This window comes from Lissotriton vulgaris, chromosome 4_1, assembly GCF_964263255.1.
Source record: "Lissotriton vulgaris chromosome 4_1, aLisVul1.2, whole genome shotgun sequence".
NCBI lineage: Eukaryota > Metazoa > Chordata > Amphibia > Caudata > Salamandridae > Lissotriton > Lissotriton vulgaris.
In genome coordinates, this window is record NC_141691.1 from 12,860,035 (window position 1) to 12,878,837 (window position 18,803).

Consider the following 18,803-nt stretch of genomic DNA (forward strand, 5'->3'; position numbering starts at 1 on the left):
TTTAATTTCAGATAACACTTGACGTATGATATAGGAATTGGGACTGCATTTTAATGAAGCACATTGTACTGTGTGAAGCCCTATTATGGCCAGCAGTATTCTGTCCTATAGTAGTTGTATTAATGATGAACTACATCAAAGTGGCTAGGTGGCGTTTACCTTAAAGGATTAGTGCATATTGTTAGCCTCTTTGTCTTTAATGAAATTCAGATTCTCTTAGCATCGCCTTCCTGACGGAGACCTGGCTGACCCCCTCCTCGGCACCTGACATTGCCATAGCCATCCCGGAAAGCTACAAGATCACCCACAAGGACCGCACCAATGGGACAGGAGGAGGAATCACCAGTGTCCACAGGCACACTCTCAGAGTCTCAACCAACACCAACGACACCCTCAGCACCACCGAACACCTGCACTTCCAGATCCACACTGACCCCAACACCAACCTCAGAGGAACTCTCATCTACAGACCCCCAGACCCCAACTGCAGTTCAGCAACAGCATCACCCACCTCGTCAGCACACACGCCCTCGCCTCTACGGACTACATCCTCCTCGGGGACCTGAACTTCCACCTCGAGAACAACAACAACTCCAACTCTTCCACCCTGATTGACAACCTTGGCAACCTTGGACTCAGACATCTCATCACAGCACCAACACACTCCGCCGGCCACAAGCTTTACCCATCTTCTGTGCGAGCACCCACGTCTTTTTCGACCAAACCACCGGAACTCCACTGGACCGACCACAGCTGCATCCACTTCACCTTCCGGAAACCCACCATACACAACCGCACCAGCAGAAGCCTTGCCGTAACTGGGGCAAGATCACCGAGGACCAGCTAACTGCTGCCCTCGACCAAAGCCCCCCGCAGACGTGACCGACCCCGAGACCGCAGCCTCAGAAAATGGATCAACGACTGCACCAAAACCCTCACCCCGCTCAAGAACCCCGCCAACACCCACACCAGCAAGAGATCCAGCTGGTTCACCGAAGACCTCCAGGCCTCCTAGTGAGCCTGCCGTAAACTAGAGAAAAACTGGACCCGCAAAAAAACACCAGAAAGCTACATAGACAACAGGAATGCCACCCGCCAACACCACCAACTCATCAGATCCATCAAAAAGACTGCGTTCAGAGACCGCCTAGACAACAATGCATACAACAGCAAAGAGCTCTTCAGCATCGTAAAGGAACTCTCCAACCCCAGCTCCAACACCAATGACATCCCACCATCACAAGACCTGTGCCACTCGCTGGCCATCTTCTTCCATCTCAAGATCGCAGACATCCACGACAGCTTCAACACCATCATCACCTCAGCAACATCCAACACCCACGCTACTATGACCTCCACCCGCACCAACCGCCTGCTCACCTGGACCAACATCAATGATGATTACACCATCACAATCATGAGCACCATCTACACCAGATCCCCGGAAGACACCTGCCCACACCACATTTTCAACAAAGCCAGAAGCACCATCGCACCCCACCTCCAGAAACCCATCAATATCTCCTTCGAGACAGTGACCTACCCGGGGAGCTGGAAGCATGCAGAGATCAACGTCCTACTAAAGAAACCCAAGGCGGACCCCAAAGACCTCAAGAACTTCAAACCCATCTCCCTGCTCCCGTTCTCGGCAAAGGTCATCGAAAAGGCCATCAACAAACAACTAACCAGCTTCCTCAAAGAGAACGACTTTCTGGACCCATCCCAGTCTGCATTCCGCAGCAATCACAGCACCAACACTGCCCTCATTTCCGACGACATCAGGATCATGCTCAACAATGGAGAAACCGCTGCCCTCATCCTCCTGGACCTGTCAACCGCTTTCGACACAGTCTGCCACCACACTCTAAGCGCACGCCTCCACGATGCCGGAATCCAAGGAAAGGCCCTGGACTGGACAACGTCCTTCCTCTCCGGGAGACCCCAGAGTGTCCGCCTCTCCCTTTCTGATCCATAACCACCAAGATCATATGCGGCGTACCCCAAGGATCATCTCTCAGCCCAATGCTGTTCAACGTCTACATGGCACCACTTGCCCACATCGCCCGACAGCACGACCTAAACATCATCTCCTACGCAGATGACACCCTGCTGATCCTCTTGCTCACCAAGGACCACCACACCGCCAAAACCAACCTCCATGAAGGATTGAAGGCAGTCGCCGACTGGATGAGGGACAGCTGACTTAAGCTGAACTCAGACAAGACAGAGGTCCTCATCTTCAGCTGCACCCCCTCGGCTGGGATGACTCGTGGTGGCCAACGGCACTAGGAGCAACCCCCATACCCACCAACCATGCACAAAACCTACGAACCCACACTCTCCATGACAAAACAGGTCAATGCTGTCTCCGCATCCTGCTTCAACATCCTCTGCATGCTTTGCAGTATCTTCAAGTGGATCCCCACCGAAACTAGGACAGTCACCCAAGCCCTCGTCAGCAGTAGCCTGGACTACGGCAACACACTATACGCAGGAGGCCCGGCCAAACTTCTGACAGGAATCCAACACATCCATTACGCCTCCGCCACAGCCACGTCAGACCCCACCTGAAAGACCTGCACTGGCTCCCAATCAACAAGAGGATAATCTTCAAGCTCCTCACCCACACACACAAGGCACTCCACGACACCGGACCAGCGTACCTCAACAGACGACTCGGCCTCTACAACCCTGCCTGCCAGCTCCGCTCTGTAGAACATGCCCTCGCCATCGTCCCCCGCATCGAAGAGTGACCATCGGTGGCAGATCATTCTCCCACCTCGCCGCCACGACATGGAACACCCTCCCCATTCGCTTCTGACAAACCGAAGACCTTCTTACCGTCAGGAGACTCCTCAAGACCTGGCTCTTCGAACAGTAGCAGTTTCCCCCGCCCTAGCGCCTTGAGACCTCTCTGGTATGTAGTGCACTTTGCAAATGATATGATTGATTGATTGAATAATTAGGAGAATCGCTATTCCTCACATTGTTGATTTGTTGTGGGTGTCATTTACAATGTGTATTTCTAGTAGATATTATTTACAATGCAGATTTCTTGTAGACATAATTTACAATGCAGATTTCTTGTAGACATCATTTACAATGTAGATTTCTTGTAGATATCATTTGCAATGTAGATTTCTTGTAGATATTGTGTGAGCTCAGACAACGAGCACTGAAAGCCGGATAGCAGCACATTGGAGAACATGGCCTCTGGCATGAGTCTGAAGGAAATGTATGAGAAGCTATTTGATCCACGAACGTTTCTCCAGAGATACTTTGTACAAGACTGTGACTATGTGGAAGATACTATTAATGAGCTGCTTCCAGCTTACCTGAGGATCTTATCATCAAGTGAGTACTATTGGTGTTACTCTTCACCACATAATGTGTGGTTCATTTTTACATTTAGTCAGCTATGCTTCAACTCACCCATAGTTACCAGAAAAGATTTTGATCCACTTACAAGAACAGTATTGAGGATCATAATTGTTATTGTTTGAACTGAGTAATTCTGTTTTATATTTCAGATTACTTCATTCGGCTATCAAACTTAAGAGATCTTGTTTCAGATCTTGGCTTTTTTCATGCTGGGGGCATTGAAGCGTTCTTTGAGGCACATATGATTAGAATAATACATGTTTTAAATAATTCATTATGCACTGCAATATGCAAGTATGTAATTATCATACAAATCCTCAAACTCAGTCATTGGGAAAAGTGTTTGATCAGAAAAGCTTTCAAGAAAGATTTACCAAAATGTTTCTGTGCTGAATTTGTGTTGTACCCACAACAAAGGGACAGTTAAGGCTGCCCTGCCAGTATGATGATGTAGCTAACTCCTCAAACTAATGAGGGAAGTGATGTGTTCTGGTCTGAAACTTTGTGTCACAGGTGGGGTCTGAGATTGGAATCCATATAAATCCATGTCCTTACCCTTCTCTTTGCGTTTATTCACCTGTGATCCAACACTGAAGGAGGGTGCATATCCAGCATATGTAGTTTACCCACCTGCTGTCATGAAAGAGTCAATCCATGCTCCTCTCTGCAGACATCTAAGAGCAGTTTATTAGAATGTTTCTCTAGATGACAAGGTTCAAAAAGACATTTTAATCAACAAGTTTATTGAATGTTTTATTTCTGTCAAAACAATGTGTCCAGTGTATCATAGCTGATGCAAATTACGACACATGCAAGTTACGTTTATGCATGAGTAGAATTTACACCTGCCTCACCAATTCATAACTCTTCATCCCTTATGTATGGTTGAACACGTTAGAGGTCACTCATGATGTGCACTAGTGAACATGTTTTCTTAACCTGACCTTAGCATGTGTAATTTGTACATCTATACCTGCATGCATTAGTATGGTCAGGAAAGTTCTGGAATTTGGCTTTTTGTTTGGATTAGATTTTTCATTTTGCAAACAGATTCTTTTCTTTCCTGTCTCCTCTCCTGAACTCTCTGTGATTTCCACATCGTTTGATGCAGTTTGTCTCACTGATTGCAGCACTTAGCTCTTAATCATGCAGGAATATCTTTCACATGGGATTTACCCAACAGCCCTAGTGCACATTCCTGGGATCATTCATGTCTAAATTAAGTTCAGAAGTATATCCACACAGACAACACAGGAGTGAGTAGTTTGTAATTACATATATCACAAGTGTTTGCACCAGTTTGACTCTTTTTCAATTTGAAGTATTTCATGCTACTCTAGAGGCATAAGTCAGAAAACAGTGCTTCGTAACCCAGACCCTTTGTACATGGACAGTATTCCCTTGATGTAAAAAGAGACATGTTTATCAATTACAGACCTGCAGAAAGAACTGCTGCTTCTGGAGAGGCTCTATATTTAGTAATGTTGGGACAGCAGTCTGGTACTGAACCAATATTATTTATTCATTTTTTTATTATTTCAAGCCTTTAAGATTTACAAAGATGGACATGTCATACAAACTTCGAAGACTTTTCTGTGAGCCCTGGAGCAGTCAGTGGTTACAGTGCAGTATAATGTGTGTGTCCTGGTACAGTCAGTGCTTGCTGGGCAGTTTCCTGGGTGGCACTTGTAGGAAAGTGGGGTTCTGTTGCAGTAACCCCCCCCCTCCATTTTTGCAAGACTACTGTCACGTTTACTTGGTGTGTCCTTGGTCCATGAAATCAAGTTCACAGAGCCTGTGATCTTTCCCCAAAACTAAACCCAATTGGCATCTCTGGCCACAGGTCAGTCCCTGGTAAATGTCCAGTATTTGTAAAGCATGAGCAATTACCCGAAGGTGTCCTGGTGCTGGGGGCCGTCGGGAAGATTAAGCAAGCTATTGCCCAGAGTTAAATGGTGCTGAGCTGATTTGCCACTAGCGCCGGTGATCGAACAGTGACCCCTGGGTTCCCAAGTCAGTCACCCTGGCCACTGCGCCACACCTCTTTCACAAAAATGGTAAATGGTACCACAGGTACCCAGGGCACTGTGACCAGAGAAGGCCTCTAAGGGTTGCATCACTTATTGTGCCACCCTTAGAGGCCCTGTACCTTTACACACACACACTGCCTTTGAAGGCTGTTTGTTATGGTGCAGAACAAAGTGAAGACTCGACATTGCACATATCTCTGTGTACCATGCCTACAACCCACTGCCCTGGCATAGATCAGTTACCCCTCTTTCTGGGTACACTATACCAGTGGTGAGGGTACAGGTGCATGAGCCCTGTACCCCTACAGTGTCTAAGTCAATTCTTAGACATTGTAAGTGCAGTGCATTAAGAGTATATGGTCCTGGGAAATTGTCAATATGAACTCAACAGCACCATAATGGTTATACTGCAAACTGAGAAGTTTGGTATCAAGCTTCTTAGCACATTAAACCCACACTGATGCCATTGCGAGATTGAATGAAAATGCACTCAGAGGGCATCTCAGAGATGCCCCCTAAAAACTAACCCAACTCTAGTGTTCTGACTAAGTGGCTGCTTAGGCTGCTATCAACAGACATGTTTCAGGACCCCTGGGTCAAGAGCCTGCTGCTCGTGGGGGCCTGAAACAATGCAAATCCTGGGACGAGTTGCCAAGTCTCTTCCCCCAGGATGAGGAGTGTTCATGAAGGGGGCACTTCAAAGGCACGCCTTTGTGACCTTCCCCAGACCACTTGCTGTTTTCAGTAACTGGTCCTTGATGGTTCTACCCCATACTTCGGGTGGGAGAAACAGTGGCAATAACTAGTGAGGAAGAGAGGTGTGCCAAACTCTGCCAACTCCACCCATCAGGTGGGGGAGTTGAGGTAAAGCACTACTCTGTGTACCTACCATCTTGAAGATGGGGGGCCCACCAACAAGTGACAGGCTCCTGCCCCCCTCCCAGTAGAGGGTAGCATAATAGGGAGTGTACCCATCCAAGGGAAGTAACCCATTGGTTCCTGCCCTCTACCTACCTGTAAAGCCCCTAATTCTAGTATTTAGGGGGCACCCTGAACCTTGCTTCCTTAGATACAGAAACAACAAGAAGAAAAGAAGAAGAAGGGCAGTGCAGCCAGCTAACAAGAGGAAGAAACCCACTGACTTGGCCCCAGCCCTACAGGCCTATCTCCCCTCAAATCTACTATGGCTAAATTTCGGTGTGTTCTGCAACCAGCAGTCTCGAAAACCCCGGAGGACCTGCCTGCCTTCACTTCTGAAGACTGCTCCTCCATTGAACAATGGATTTGTTCAACTGCAAACTCTGGCAGCAGCCAGAGACCGCGAATTCAGCCCACTTTGCACCCGCCAAACCCGGCCCAAGGTTGAGTGGAAAAACACAACGAGAAGGTCACACCAGCGATCCTGACCCAAGACCCAGTAACCCCTGACCTGCCTCAAGCCTCCAGCTGACACCTACAGTGTAAGTCCAGAAGGCCCCCTAACCGCAACCAGGAGCTGGTAAGAAAATCGACCTCAAAAGGCACCCCTGCGCCCGACGCCCCATGGCCTTGTGTGCCCTAACCAACAGTGCCTAACTAACGCTTAACTTCCCAACTTACCTCTCGAGTGGTGGTTGCACCCAGAAGTCCTTCATCTCCCTGCCTGCGGTGCTATTGCAAACTGGAGGTTCTCCATCAAAAATAACAGGGCGCCCGACGTCAAAACATCACTCTACACCCAGCTGCCTCAGTGCAGCTAAGGGTGTACCTTTTGCGCTACTTTGTTTTCCCATTTGCCCTGACCTAAACCCTAGGAGCTTTGCTACTACAACCCAGTGGCCTGTTTTCCAGCAGCCATCAACCGGAAGCCCCCAATCCCCCATTGGATAACATTGAGCCTCAACACTCTGCACCCGGACGCCCTAGTGCCGCTGAGGGTATAACAAGAGTGCATCACTGTTCCCGGTGGGACCCCTGAGTCTAACCCTAGAACCTTAACCAAGGGAAAGCACGACAAACAATTCAAGGTAATGAAGGGAACCATAAAGGGAAAAACAACAAACAGCAAAGAACACAAAACAGGTACTAAAATACGAATCAGAAAATCAGTGAAACCACACAACATGTCGCCAGACCCAGGATAAAATTACAGTGCTGGCTAAATAGGGCTCTACCCCTCGTTACCCAGAAATGACACCCAACCCTGATATTGAGCACAAGTGAGTCCTTAATAGTTAGCAGTCTAGTATTCCCATCTCAGCTTCCTCCAGCATTTTCTCCAGTACCTCCAGCCCCCATGAGTCTGTTGTTTTGCCTGGATATTGACAGAATTTCAGAGGGAATGCCACTTTCAGACTGCATCTTCATTGCACTTGATTCTTTGAGTGCCTCTTCGATTGTCACTTTGGGAAATATGAAGCCCACCTGCTTCTCCATTGTATTTGTGCTGGTTTTAGAATATAGTTTAATATATGACTGCCTATAGCTATGGACTAGTTGTGCCTGCATCCACTTATTTGTATTCGTATCTGTGTAGGTGCTGGCTAAATTCACAAAGTCTTGCATAGAAGTCATCAGTAGCCTCCCCCTCTGTTGGCATGCATTCTGGATTCATCTTTGTGCTTTCAGGACTATGATGGCTTTTTCATACTGATGTTCACCTTCGGTGTTCAAGAGATTGTGAAATAATATGAAGATTGTGTCACTTGAATAAAGTTGCAGCAGTAATATTTATTACTTCACCATCTGTTTCCTTGTTGACTTTGGAATTGTAGTTGAGCAGTGGTACCTGTAAATGCACTCTGAGTGACCCCCTTGCTGGATTATTCTGCTTTCTTGAGTGGTGGGTTGCCAAGTTGGTGTAATGGATGAAGTTGAACACTTTTCCTGGGGTCATTCCGTTGAGGGCTACATTGGATGTTAGGCTTGACAGGGTCATACAGTGGGACACCCTCTAATGGAACATTCATACTTCTCGGTCTCCTATATTTCTATGATGGGTCTAGTTGTGCATGGCAAGATTTATTTTGCACAGCTCTACTGGGTGGCCCACTACTCACCTGAAGGATATAGGATATTTTTTATCTTGCTTGGAACTGGTTAGTAGGGTTAGCCAAAGGCAGGCTGCGAGTTGTGTGAGGTATGCTTATTTGTTTGCCTTGAACATGCTTGTGGCAATGCTCTGCAGTTGTGTTGGAGTCAGGTACCTCTCATTCCCACCATAGTATTTTGAGGCTCAGCATGCCAGAGAAGTTGCTGTGTGGACTCATCCTTCTGAGGCAGGCAAATGTGCAGGGCATGATGTACTCATTTCACCTTCACTGTCCTGGTTTTGCTGAGCTTTGCACAACAGAATCAACTGACATTCTCTAATTGTCACACAGTGATTGAGCCCATGTACACAAATGACCATTGATTTATTCCATACCATCGAGCTCAGTATCAAGGTGATTGTATACATGCAGATTTGACTTATTTAGCCTCTTTACCAAATGCTTGGAAAAATGCAACTGTCCTCCCATTGCTGAAGAAACCCTCTGTGGACCCTTCAACACTTACCAACTACCGACCAATCCCCCTACTATCATTCCTATCCAAAGTCTTTGAAAAAACCATTAACCGACACCTCACTAAATACCGCAATGACCAATACCACTCAGTGTGGATTCAAACCCAACCAAAATACAGAAACTGCTCTCAGTGCTCCATGGACGACCTCCACATGACTCGAAACAGAGGAGACGTGGCGGCCCGCATTCTCTTGGACCTTTCTGCAGCAGTTGACTCAGTCTCCCACCCCATCCTCATCCAATGCCTACACAATATTGGAATCAAAGGACAAGCACTCCAATGGATTTGCTCCTTCCTGTCTGGGAAAATCTAATCAGTCAGCCTGGCAGTGTAGAACTCAAGGAAACTCCCCGAGTCAGACCCCCTTCAAGTCATACATGATCCCTCTAGTTAGCACCATTTGCTCTCATGACATCCTTTCCTATGCTGATGAAACTCAATTCTTTCATGATTGAAATCTACTGGGTGAAGATCAACTTTCTAAAGCTGAACACCGTTAAGACCGAAATTGTAATCTTCGGGACTAGCATCTCACTTTTGGACTGTCCCTGGTAGGCAACAGAGCTAGGACCAACACTCCCTACCCCCACCCTGGCCTACAACCTCTGTATAATTGGGAGCAGCAAGCTGCACATGACCATCTAAGTCAAGGCAGTCACAGCTGCATGCTTCCATACCCTGAAGAGGCTGAGGAAGACTTTCAAACGGCTCCCAATCAGCAACCAGAAAACAGTCAATTTGGTCACAAGTAAGCTGGATAAACAGAACATCCTCTATGATGGGGCTCAACAAAAAAATCACCAAAAGGCTGCAGACCATTCAGAATGACTGCCAGAATCACTCTCAGCTTCCTCTCAACTCTCAACTTCCTATACTGCACTCATATCATACCACACCTGAGGTAGATCCACTTGCTCCCCATTCACAAAAAAGCACAATTTAGACTCCTGCCAACACTTTCAAATCTCTACATAAGACTGGTCCAGCAAACCTCACAATTGCATCGCTGCTTATTTGGACTTTTACCCACACACATCTCATGCATATTGAAATCCAAATCCTGCAGTCAAGCCTTCCCCTACATCTCTCCAAAGAGTTAAATGACCCGCCACTACACATTAGAGCCTCCTCCTGACTTCTTGAATTCTGCAAGAAGCTGAAGACCTGATTTTTTTAGTAGTCATCCTCAGGGCCAATGCTAGGCATGTTATGTTATGTTATGTATGAGTTTTTTTTGAGCGCACATTTCACCCGAAGGCCTCAAAGCACTAGCCTGTCACAGGAAACAAAAAGGGAGAGAAGAGGAGGACTGACTGGGAAGGAGGCAGTCTCAGAACAGTCAGGTTTTTGATACTTACGAAACTTCCTGTGGTCGGTGTCAGTACAGAGATGAAGAGGGAGAGTGTTCGATAGGGTGGGAGCAAGACAAGAGAAACATCTTCCACCGTTCCTTGCAGTATGAATCTTGGGAAGGACGAGAAAATGTTTATTAGCAGATCGGAGAGTTCTGGAGGGATGATACCTTTTCAGTTTATTAACAAGGTAGCAAGGGACGTGACCATTGAGAGTTTTGTAAACAACAGTTAATCTTGAATGTTATACATTTTCTGATGGGAAGTCAGTGAAGAGCTCTCAAAATGAGTGCCAAGGAAGAGCTGTGTGGTAGATTTAATACTAGTATGTTAACCGTGTTTTGAAGGACCTGGAATTTTGTTAGGTGCTCTCTGTTGATGGAGGCCAAATGGCTGCCATAATCCAGCAGGTTGATGATTAATCCTTGCACCAGAGGCATGCGGTATGATAGTGGGACCCATTTAAAGATCTTACGAAGGCTGCGCATTAGTGCATAACAGACGCTGGCCACAATAATAACATGATTGGGCATGGAGATTTGATTGTCGGTCAGCACTCCTTGGTTACGAACTGCCGACTTGGGTTAGGAACATGTGCCTAGATTAGAATGCCACCAATCACTTCAGCACAGGGTTTGTGCTTTACCAAAAAGGATAATTTTTGGTTTTAAGGGCATTAAGTTGCAAATGGTTATTTAGAATCCAGCAGTGTATGTCAGACATACACTGACTTAATCAGAGTTTGGTGTCAGTGGGGTCGGGTCCAAGTGTGATTAGTATCTGAGTATCGTCAGCGTACAATTCTATGTCAATACCGTGAGTTTTAATCACGTTGGCTAAGGGTACCACAAACAGGTTGAAGAGTTTGGTGCTCAAAATAGAGCCCTGGGGGACGCCCTTGTCTATAAGTTGGCTGCTGGAGGTGAATTAGAACTTTGGAGGTTCGATCTGTCAGGTAGCTTCTGAGCCAGTTCAGTGCAGTGGCCCCAAAACCCATCTCCGAAAACAATTCAAAAGAGTGCTGAGGGAGATGGTGTTGAACTGGTCAAGAAGAACCAAGTTGGCGGATTGTCTGGCGTCGAGAGAGAGTCTAATATTATCTACTATTTCCAGCAGGGTGATTTCTGTGCAGTGATAGCTTTGGAGTGGTCGAGATATTGAGGTTGAGTAAATTATTGGGGATCTGGCTCCTGAAAAGATACTTTGCATCTGAGAAAACTAAAAGGCTCTGAGTGGAGATAGTATGAGTGATAATAGCATGCATGTGCTTGGAATGACCAGCTTGGGGTAGGTATAGTATGTGATTGATAGGAATGAGAGGCTCTGAATGGGTATCTTGTGTGTGTGATCGTACTGAGCAGCTCTGAGTGGGGATTAAGTGAGTGGGGATAGTGTGCCTGTGATACAACTGAGTGGTGTTGATTGGGAATAGTGTGTTTGTGATAGGAATGAATGGCTGAGTGGGGATAGTATTAGTGGGTCTAGTGAGTGTATGTGAGAGGACTGAGTGGCCCTGAGTGGGGATAATCTTGGTGGGGATAGCATGTGTGTGATAGGAGTGGGCAGCTCTGAGTGGGACCAGTATGAATGGGGATAGTATACGCATGATAGCAGTGAGCTGCTTTGAGTGGGGATAGGCTGACTGTAGACTGCTGATAACATATCATTGAAGATAGTGTAAGGATCGGTTGGGCATTGCTCTCTGTGGGTGAGGCTGATGTGAGGGAGTGAAAGGTCAGCTGTGCATAAGTGTGAGGAGTGTGGGGAAAAGCGTGGGTTTCAAGTGAGTGGAGATGGTGTGGAAGATAATGACTCTAAGTAGAGAAGTGGTATTTCTTAGAGTAAACATAGTGTGGTGGTGAGGGGGGCACTTGTGTACAGGGATCTCAGTAGGAATAGTGTGAGGAAAGAGGTGGTGCTGTGCCCTGACAAGGAGCAAACCCAATCCAAGAGCGTTTCCACCATTCCCTCCAACCCTTCATCCCCTAGAAGCCACTTGCTTCAGTAGGAAGTGAGCAACAGGTTAGATCATATAGTTCTAGCTCAGCTGCCACTTCTTCTGCTAGGGTGACCTTTGACCTCACCACACTCCTGCAGAAAGTGATTATCCAGCTAAATTTTCTTGCAGCCACTGTCCGTAGTGAGACCTAAAAAGACATGCGATTAGATTTGGTTTCAGACATTAGGTCTTCAAACTCTGAATTGTTGTGACATGGAAGGCATAGTTGCAACAGGTTTTTGGGTTGTTGAATATGCAAAAAGTGGATACTAACTAGCTATGGAACTAGCTATGGAAAAGGTAACGCTCCCTGCTGCTGGTCAGAGGGCAAGCAATGGCTAGAGGCAGGAGATAAGTCTGACCCTCATCCCCATGTGTTATATCCCTTAGGAGTTATACAAACAGAAGGGGGACACTCAGGTTGAGGATCTGTGAATCCTATGACAGCTGACATATCATGGGTACCGGCATCCCGTATCCATTCCTTGTACCAATCTGCTGCCACATCTGACCTTGTGCATGCGGATGTCATCGGGCTCTTGACAACATTTGGAATGTTTAACTTACGTGTGTAAGACACTGCTATGTTACTATGGACCTTTAACCTGGAATTACTGTTAGAGTGCAACTGCCTTGTGCTAATAACCCTATGCTGCACTTGTAAAGTTTGACGTTTAAGAATGCATTTAAAAACAAGCATTGGCACAGCCAATCATTTTTGCCTTTCCGATAGCTACTGTACTTCAAGTAATTGATAGATGTCCTTTTTGAGTCAGAGTCAATAGTTTGAAGTCTTTAACAAGGCATCAGCCTTTCAGAACTTTACTGGAGGTCCCTCTCAAGTCAGAAGCAACTGATTATCAATTCTATTGCAAAGCTGGAATAACTTAAATTTTTACTGGATGTCGTTGTTGAGTCAGAAGCAATCTCTTCAAGGGCCCTTCCCAAAGTCGAGAGGGTGTGGCTTCATTAACAAATGTTCATATCCACTTTTGATATTCTAATGAACTGTGATTGTGTTCTATAGGATTCGTAAATATGCTAATAGTGATATATGCTGATGAATCAAACTTTCCACTTTAAACAAATGTATTGTGTACTATGGCACCCTTGAAAAGAGAACTTATTTTGTATAGGTACTAATAATCACTGGTGAAGTCAATGTGCATTGCACAGTGTTTTTAACAAATCATTTTTTGAGTGGCACCATCTTTGTGTGCCAGTAAAATGGCAACTGCCTTACGCAATGGACTGTTAGTAAGAAGCAGGATGCACATCAAAAGATAAAGATATTTGGTGAAAGGTCACCTGCGGAGGGTTGGCTTGGCTGCAGGCTAAAGGTTGTGTGCAGTGGGCTTGGGCCACCCAAGAGGGGATGTGTGCAGATCCGGGATGCAGGCCAGGCCCTACAGCCATTGATAGCTTTGCCTTACATTGAAGTGTGAATCTCTTTCTGAGCAGGTGCGGTGGAAGGGGGCTCTATGATTCAAGTTTCGATGGCCCCCCTCATCCATTATACCATCCCAGCCTGTGAGTATTTCTCTGAGATCACCTTCGCCTGCTTGAATGACAAGTCCATGGAGGAGCTACAGAAATGGCTGAAGAATGAACCTGATACACTGGATTGTAGTCATGTGACAAAGTTGCTTTGTGAACTCCAGGGCAGCAGGTAAGGATCCTACTATGTGAGACCCAGGTTGGTTTTGATGGTGGTAAATATTCAGTCTAATAGGTTTGAAAGTACCACAGTGTATGTAAGTCACCTTCTACCAATCAGTGGTACTGGGTAATCCTTGTGTTATGTACTGTTTTCTGTATGGTGAAAGTTTCATTGTACGCTAGGACTGGGCCACACCGCTTAATTTTCCAACATGTCTGATGGACCTGGGATGGTTCTTGCACCAAAACCTCATGGCTGACACTCTGGGTGTTTTTGTGAAATATGTTATTCAATAAGACAGCACTCAAGTCAACTGGTGAAGAGAGTCATCCAAAGTAGTACTCCTTTCGACATGGGTGACTGCTATCCGGTGTGACACTGCTAATGTATGTTGGCATCTGAAGTATGATATTCATGGGATACAGACCAAGGTACCTGCACCCCAAGTTGGAAAGGGATGCTTACTGGCCCCTTCTACAGCTATGTAGTTTGTCATCACTGGAACCAATTACTTCCTATTAAATGTGCAGGAGTGTGCAAAACATGTTGTGGTGTACATGATACAGCTAGCTTGGGCCACCAGCATGTTTGTAGTCCTAAGATGTTTGGTTATGGTTGGTTCCTTTTAGACATTGTTAATCTTTTTAGTTAGCTGTCGGTCCTGTAAATACTTGTTTTTATATTTCACCTCACCGATCCCTACGCAGCCAATTGAATCCAAGTTGTGTTGAGTCTGAATTGCTTAAAAAAAAGATATTTATAACAATGGGGATCTCTTTTTGCTCCACTTATTGTCTCCAACGAGTTTTGACAGATCATGAGCCATTCCTTTAACAAAAGACTGTGGCAAGGGCATACTCAGTGCAATATTCTGGTCAAAAGAGATGTACCCACCTAAGACCTGTTGCCAAGATCTAGTTCAGGAGATCTGAAGCAAAAATTGACAGAGGAAAGTACACACTGAGCGTGACAATTGTGGGATGTTTGCCAACTCCATGCGATCCGAGATATTGACAATACGTTGTGATGGTTAGTGCAGTGTGCTCTGCAGCACCTGAAGAAAGGGCATTTGAACAGCATTAACATGCTGTACCTGTTCTCAGTGGGTGATTTGTTTTCCTGCACCTGCCACTGCTTGTGAATGTGCACTGTCACTGTGAGCCAGCTGCTGACGTCCACCTACAGTGGGTTCCATCATCGCCAGCACTGCACCCAAGCAGCTGAAGTCCACCTGCAGTGGCTTCTGTCTTTACTGGCACTACACGTCAGCTGTTGAAGTCCACCAGCAGTGTATCACAACTTTGCTGGCACAGTGAGCCAGCTGCTGAAGTCAACCTGCAGTGGGTTCTGTCCTTGGTTTACTTTGCTATGACGTGTGGTCAGTTGAGGTCTAAGCTTTTACCTGATGATGCCCCTTGGCGCTCCACATACCACCTCTGCTGGTGCATCTGTTCACATAATGGACTCAATGTAGGCAGCACCTGCTAATGTTACACACTTATTGCTTGTCTTGTATTTGGAGCTCTAGACCCAGGACGCACCATCATTATTTATTTTTTATTATTGTAGTTCATCACAAGATTGCTTTGTTATAATAATTCTATTAGATTTATCTGAAGTTTGCTTTTTCATTTTTAATTCTATTTTTTAATTCCCTCAATAGGTGCTTCTTCTGCATAGTTTGCTAATCTGATCTTACATTCGTTTTAGCTATTCCTCTTTCTATTTCTATGCCAAGACCTTTTGATGGTGTAAAATATGTAAGATTACAGAGGGCTTTCAGCCACCTCTCTTTATCCTTCGGTCTGTTGTGTAATTCCCATCTCCTGCCAATGTTGTTATAAATACCTTTTGCAGTGTTTTGGTTTTCTGACAGCTGCTATTTGACAACACACCACATTGTGTCTATTTGAATCTGTTATTAATTTTTCTGTACTAACCTCTTCCATGCTCATGACGGCTCCCGGCCTTCATGAGTCACGGTGGGCGTGTGCTCATGACAGCCGGGAGCCGTCCTGATCGTGTTCGGAATGTCAAGCACTGGGGTGGAACTTGCTCCAAATTGAAGAGGTTAAGTTAACTTCTTTGTACTTTGTTTCTTTTTTCCTTTCTTCATCTTTTCTTTCTTGCTTACTTTTCCCTCCCTTCTCTCTTCCTCTCTTTCTTTTCTTTGTATGTTTGTTTCTTTGATTTCTTCTTTTTTCTTTCTTCCATTCCTCCCTACCTCCCTACCTCCCTCCTTTCCTTGTTTCCTTTCTCCCTCCTGTCTTTCTTCCTTTCTTCCTTTCTCTCTTCTTTCATTCTCTTTTCTTCTTTTCTCTTTTGTTCCTTCTTTCTTTCTTTCTTTCTTTCTTTCTCTCTTTCTTTCTTTCTTTCTTTCTTTCTTTCTTTCTTTCTTTCTTTCTTTCTTTCTTTCTTTCTTTCTTTCTTTCTTTCTTTCTTTCTTTCTTTCTTCCTTCCGCCCTTCCTTCCTTTCTTTCTTTCTGATTAACATTTTTGGTTACTAGTTACTTATAGGGGTTTCAGCCAGGCTTCATCTATTAGTCTGTGGTTGGTGTCATTCACATTTTTCTTCCACTCACTCCAGTATGCATTGAGTGGTAATGTATATCCCACTTCAGCCATTGGGTGACTTCACTAAGGGTTACGGTATGACACCCTTTCACCAGGGACACACCCTCACACAAAGTAGTTCCATTTAGTGTCAGGGAGAAGTATGGTAATATGTGTTTATTTTTTTGCTCAAAACCCACAACAGAGCACAATAAGAATTGCCGGAAGGCCAGTGGAGAAGCCCAGACCAATTTGTGTTGACAATGCTAGTTTTTTGAGGTGGACTTCAGCCAGAAGAGGCATGCTCTTTTCAATAAAGTCACTGACCTCAGCACTTCATTTAATGCTATTGTTAGCGCTCAGCTGGCATGGCGGTAGCACAGTAAATGCAAACCCTTCGATGACTATTCAGATGCAGGCTAGGTGTCGGCCAATCAATGTGAGCAGTGCCTGGATGGTGCCGAGCACAGGTACAGCCTAACAATGAACAGAGACAACCCTTGATAATGCACAGTGATTCAGTTTACTGTTACCCTCTAACAATGCAGTGAGGAAGAGGGCCCTGACACTCTGATAATCCACAGTGATTCAGTGTACTGTACTCTCTAAGGATGCAGTGAGGAAGAGGGCCCGGACACTCTGATAATCCACAGTGATTCAGTGTACTGGTACTCTCTAAGGATGCAGTGAGGAAGAGGACCCTTACACTCTGATAATGCACAGTGATGCATGTTGTTTCTACTGCTGCTTCAGCTACGCATAGCCCACATTTGACAGTTCCTGCAGGATCCTTCTTCTGCTTACAGAAATCAAGGTCACAACTTGGCATCTATAGAAGTGTGAGATATTTAAAGTGTACAGCAGATGCCGCTTGAAACATTCTGTAACTCCTTGGGGCATATTTACATGAAAGTGGTGCAGTGCCAAAAGTAGCTGTGCTACATTGAGCTGCGTCATTGTCAAAATACAGGGGTGCACCGTATTAGCAAGTATATGGCACATCCCTGTGCTCGCATCTCTTTTGGCACTACACAAGCTGACTAGCTCCAATTCACCATGGAGCAAGGACACATTCTGCACGAAAACAATCATTAATGGTGTTTTGATCCTTCTGCAGATAAAACAAGCAAAAAATGAGGGAAATAATAGTATTTCTCCTTCTTCCTCCACATTAACGCCTCCTACTGAAAGGCATTCGTTTTTGGCACTGCCTCAAATTTAAAGACCCTTGTAATTCTGGAGCAGGATCAAAACCCCATGGGTGTTGCTGGGAATGCCCACATCAACACCCATTGCACTCTTTTTTTGCAAAAAGTGATGCTACAGTGGCACTAGGGGCTTGTAAATATGCCCCCTTGTTAGTACTGAATAACAATCATGATCTTACAAAATAGATGTTTGCCAATAATTAAATCCTTGTTAATGATGTCATATACGTTTGTTTTTAGGGAAACATGGTTTGAGAAGCAGAAGCTGATACAACGAAAAATCAAACACGTTTGCAAATGTGATATCGACAGAAGTGACCCATTGTTTCCAACTGTCCTGCCCCAGGCTGACTGTCTGCTACTGGTGCACTCTGTGGATTTCTTAGCCAAAGATAAGGAGACCTTCTACGATGCTTTGAAAAATCTGTCACCACTGTTGAAATCCGGAGGAAACCTAATAATAATTGCACCCCTCAATACAACGTTTCACAAGGTGGGCGATGTGAAGTTCCCTCATTTCTCCATCGATGAGGAGTTTCTGAGGAACGCCGTCACGGATGCTGGTTATGTCATAAAGGATCATCACATGTATAATCGGAAAGTGCAATGTTTGTATGATCTCATTGATTACACTGATGTTATCATTTTAAAAGCATGCAAGGAAAGAGATATTTAGTCTTCAGGTAGAAGAAGGCGGAATCGGGGGAATGCTGATGAAGAGATCACATGTTACCTGCATCAAATTTCTTAAGTTGCTTTTTTCAATTTTCTTTAAAAAATTTATAAAATACTGGCAATGGATAAGCATGTTCTATAAGCAGGACACACAATATTGAGTTACAATAAAGTTTACAAACAGCACTCAGCACTGGAGATACATCCACTCATTAACCCCTGATATGCTTCTATCTCGTGCTCCACGTTCTTTCCTAAGAACGTGGAGCCCGTGGGTGTATGATTATCTGTATGGATGATTTAGTGGGTGTTTGAGTGACAGTATAAGTGAGTGATTAAACATGTTTTAGTGAATTTATGAATGAGTGACTAATCTGTGTGAATGTGTGTATCAGT

At 45.2% G+C, this 18,803-nt stretch overlaps 1 protein-coding gene across 1 annotated transcript; it reads left to right on the top strand.

The window, feature by feature from the left end:
- The first annotated feature begins 3,180 nt into the window (after nt 1-3,180).
- Nucleotides 3,181-18,592, top strand: LOC147718215 (nicotinamide N-methyltransferase-like). Its single transcript, XM_086966642.1, has 3 exons — nt 3,181-3,354; nt 13,773-13,980; nt 17,973-18,592. Exons 1-3 carry the CDS (start codon nt 3,207-3,209, stop codon nt 18,406-18,408), a joined length of 792 nt encoding a protein of 263 aa, XP_086822768.1. The 5' UTR covers nt 3,181-3,206; the 3' UTR covers nt 18,409-18,592.
- The last annotated feature ends 211 nt before the right edge of the window (nt 18,593-18,803 follow it).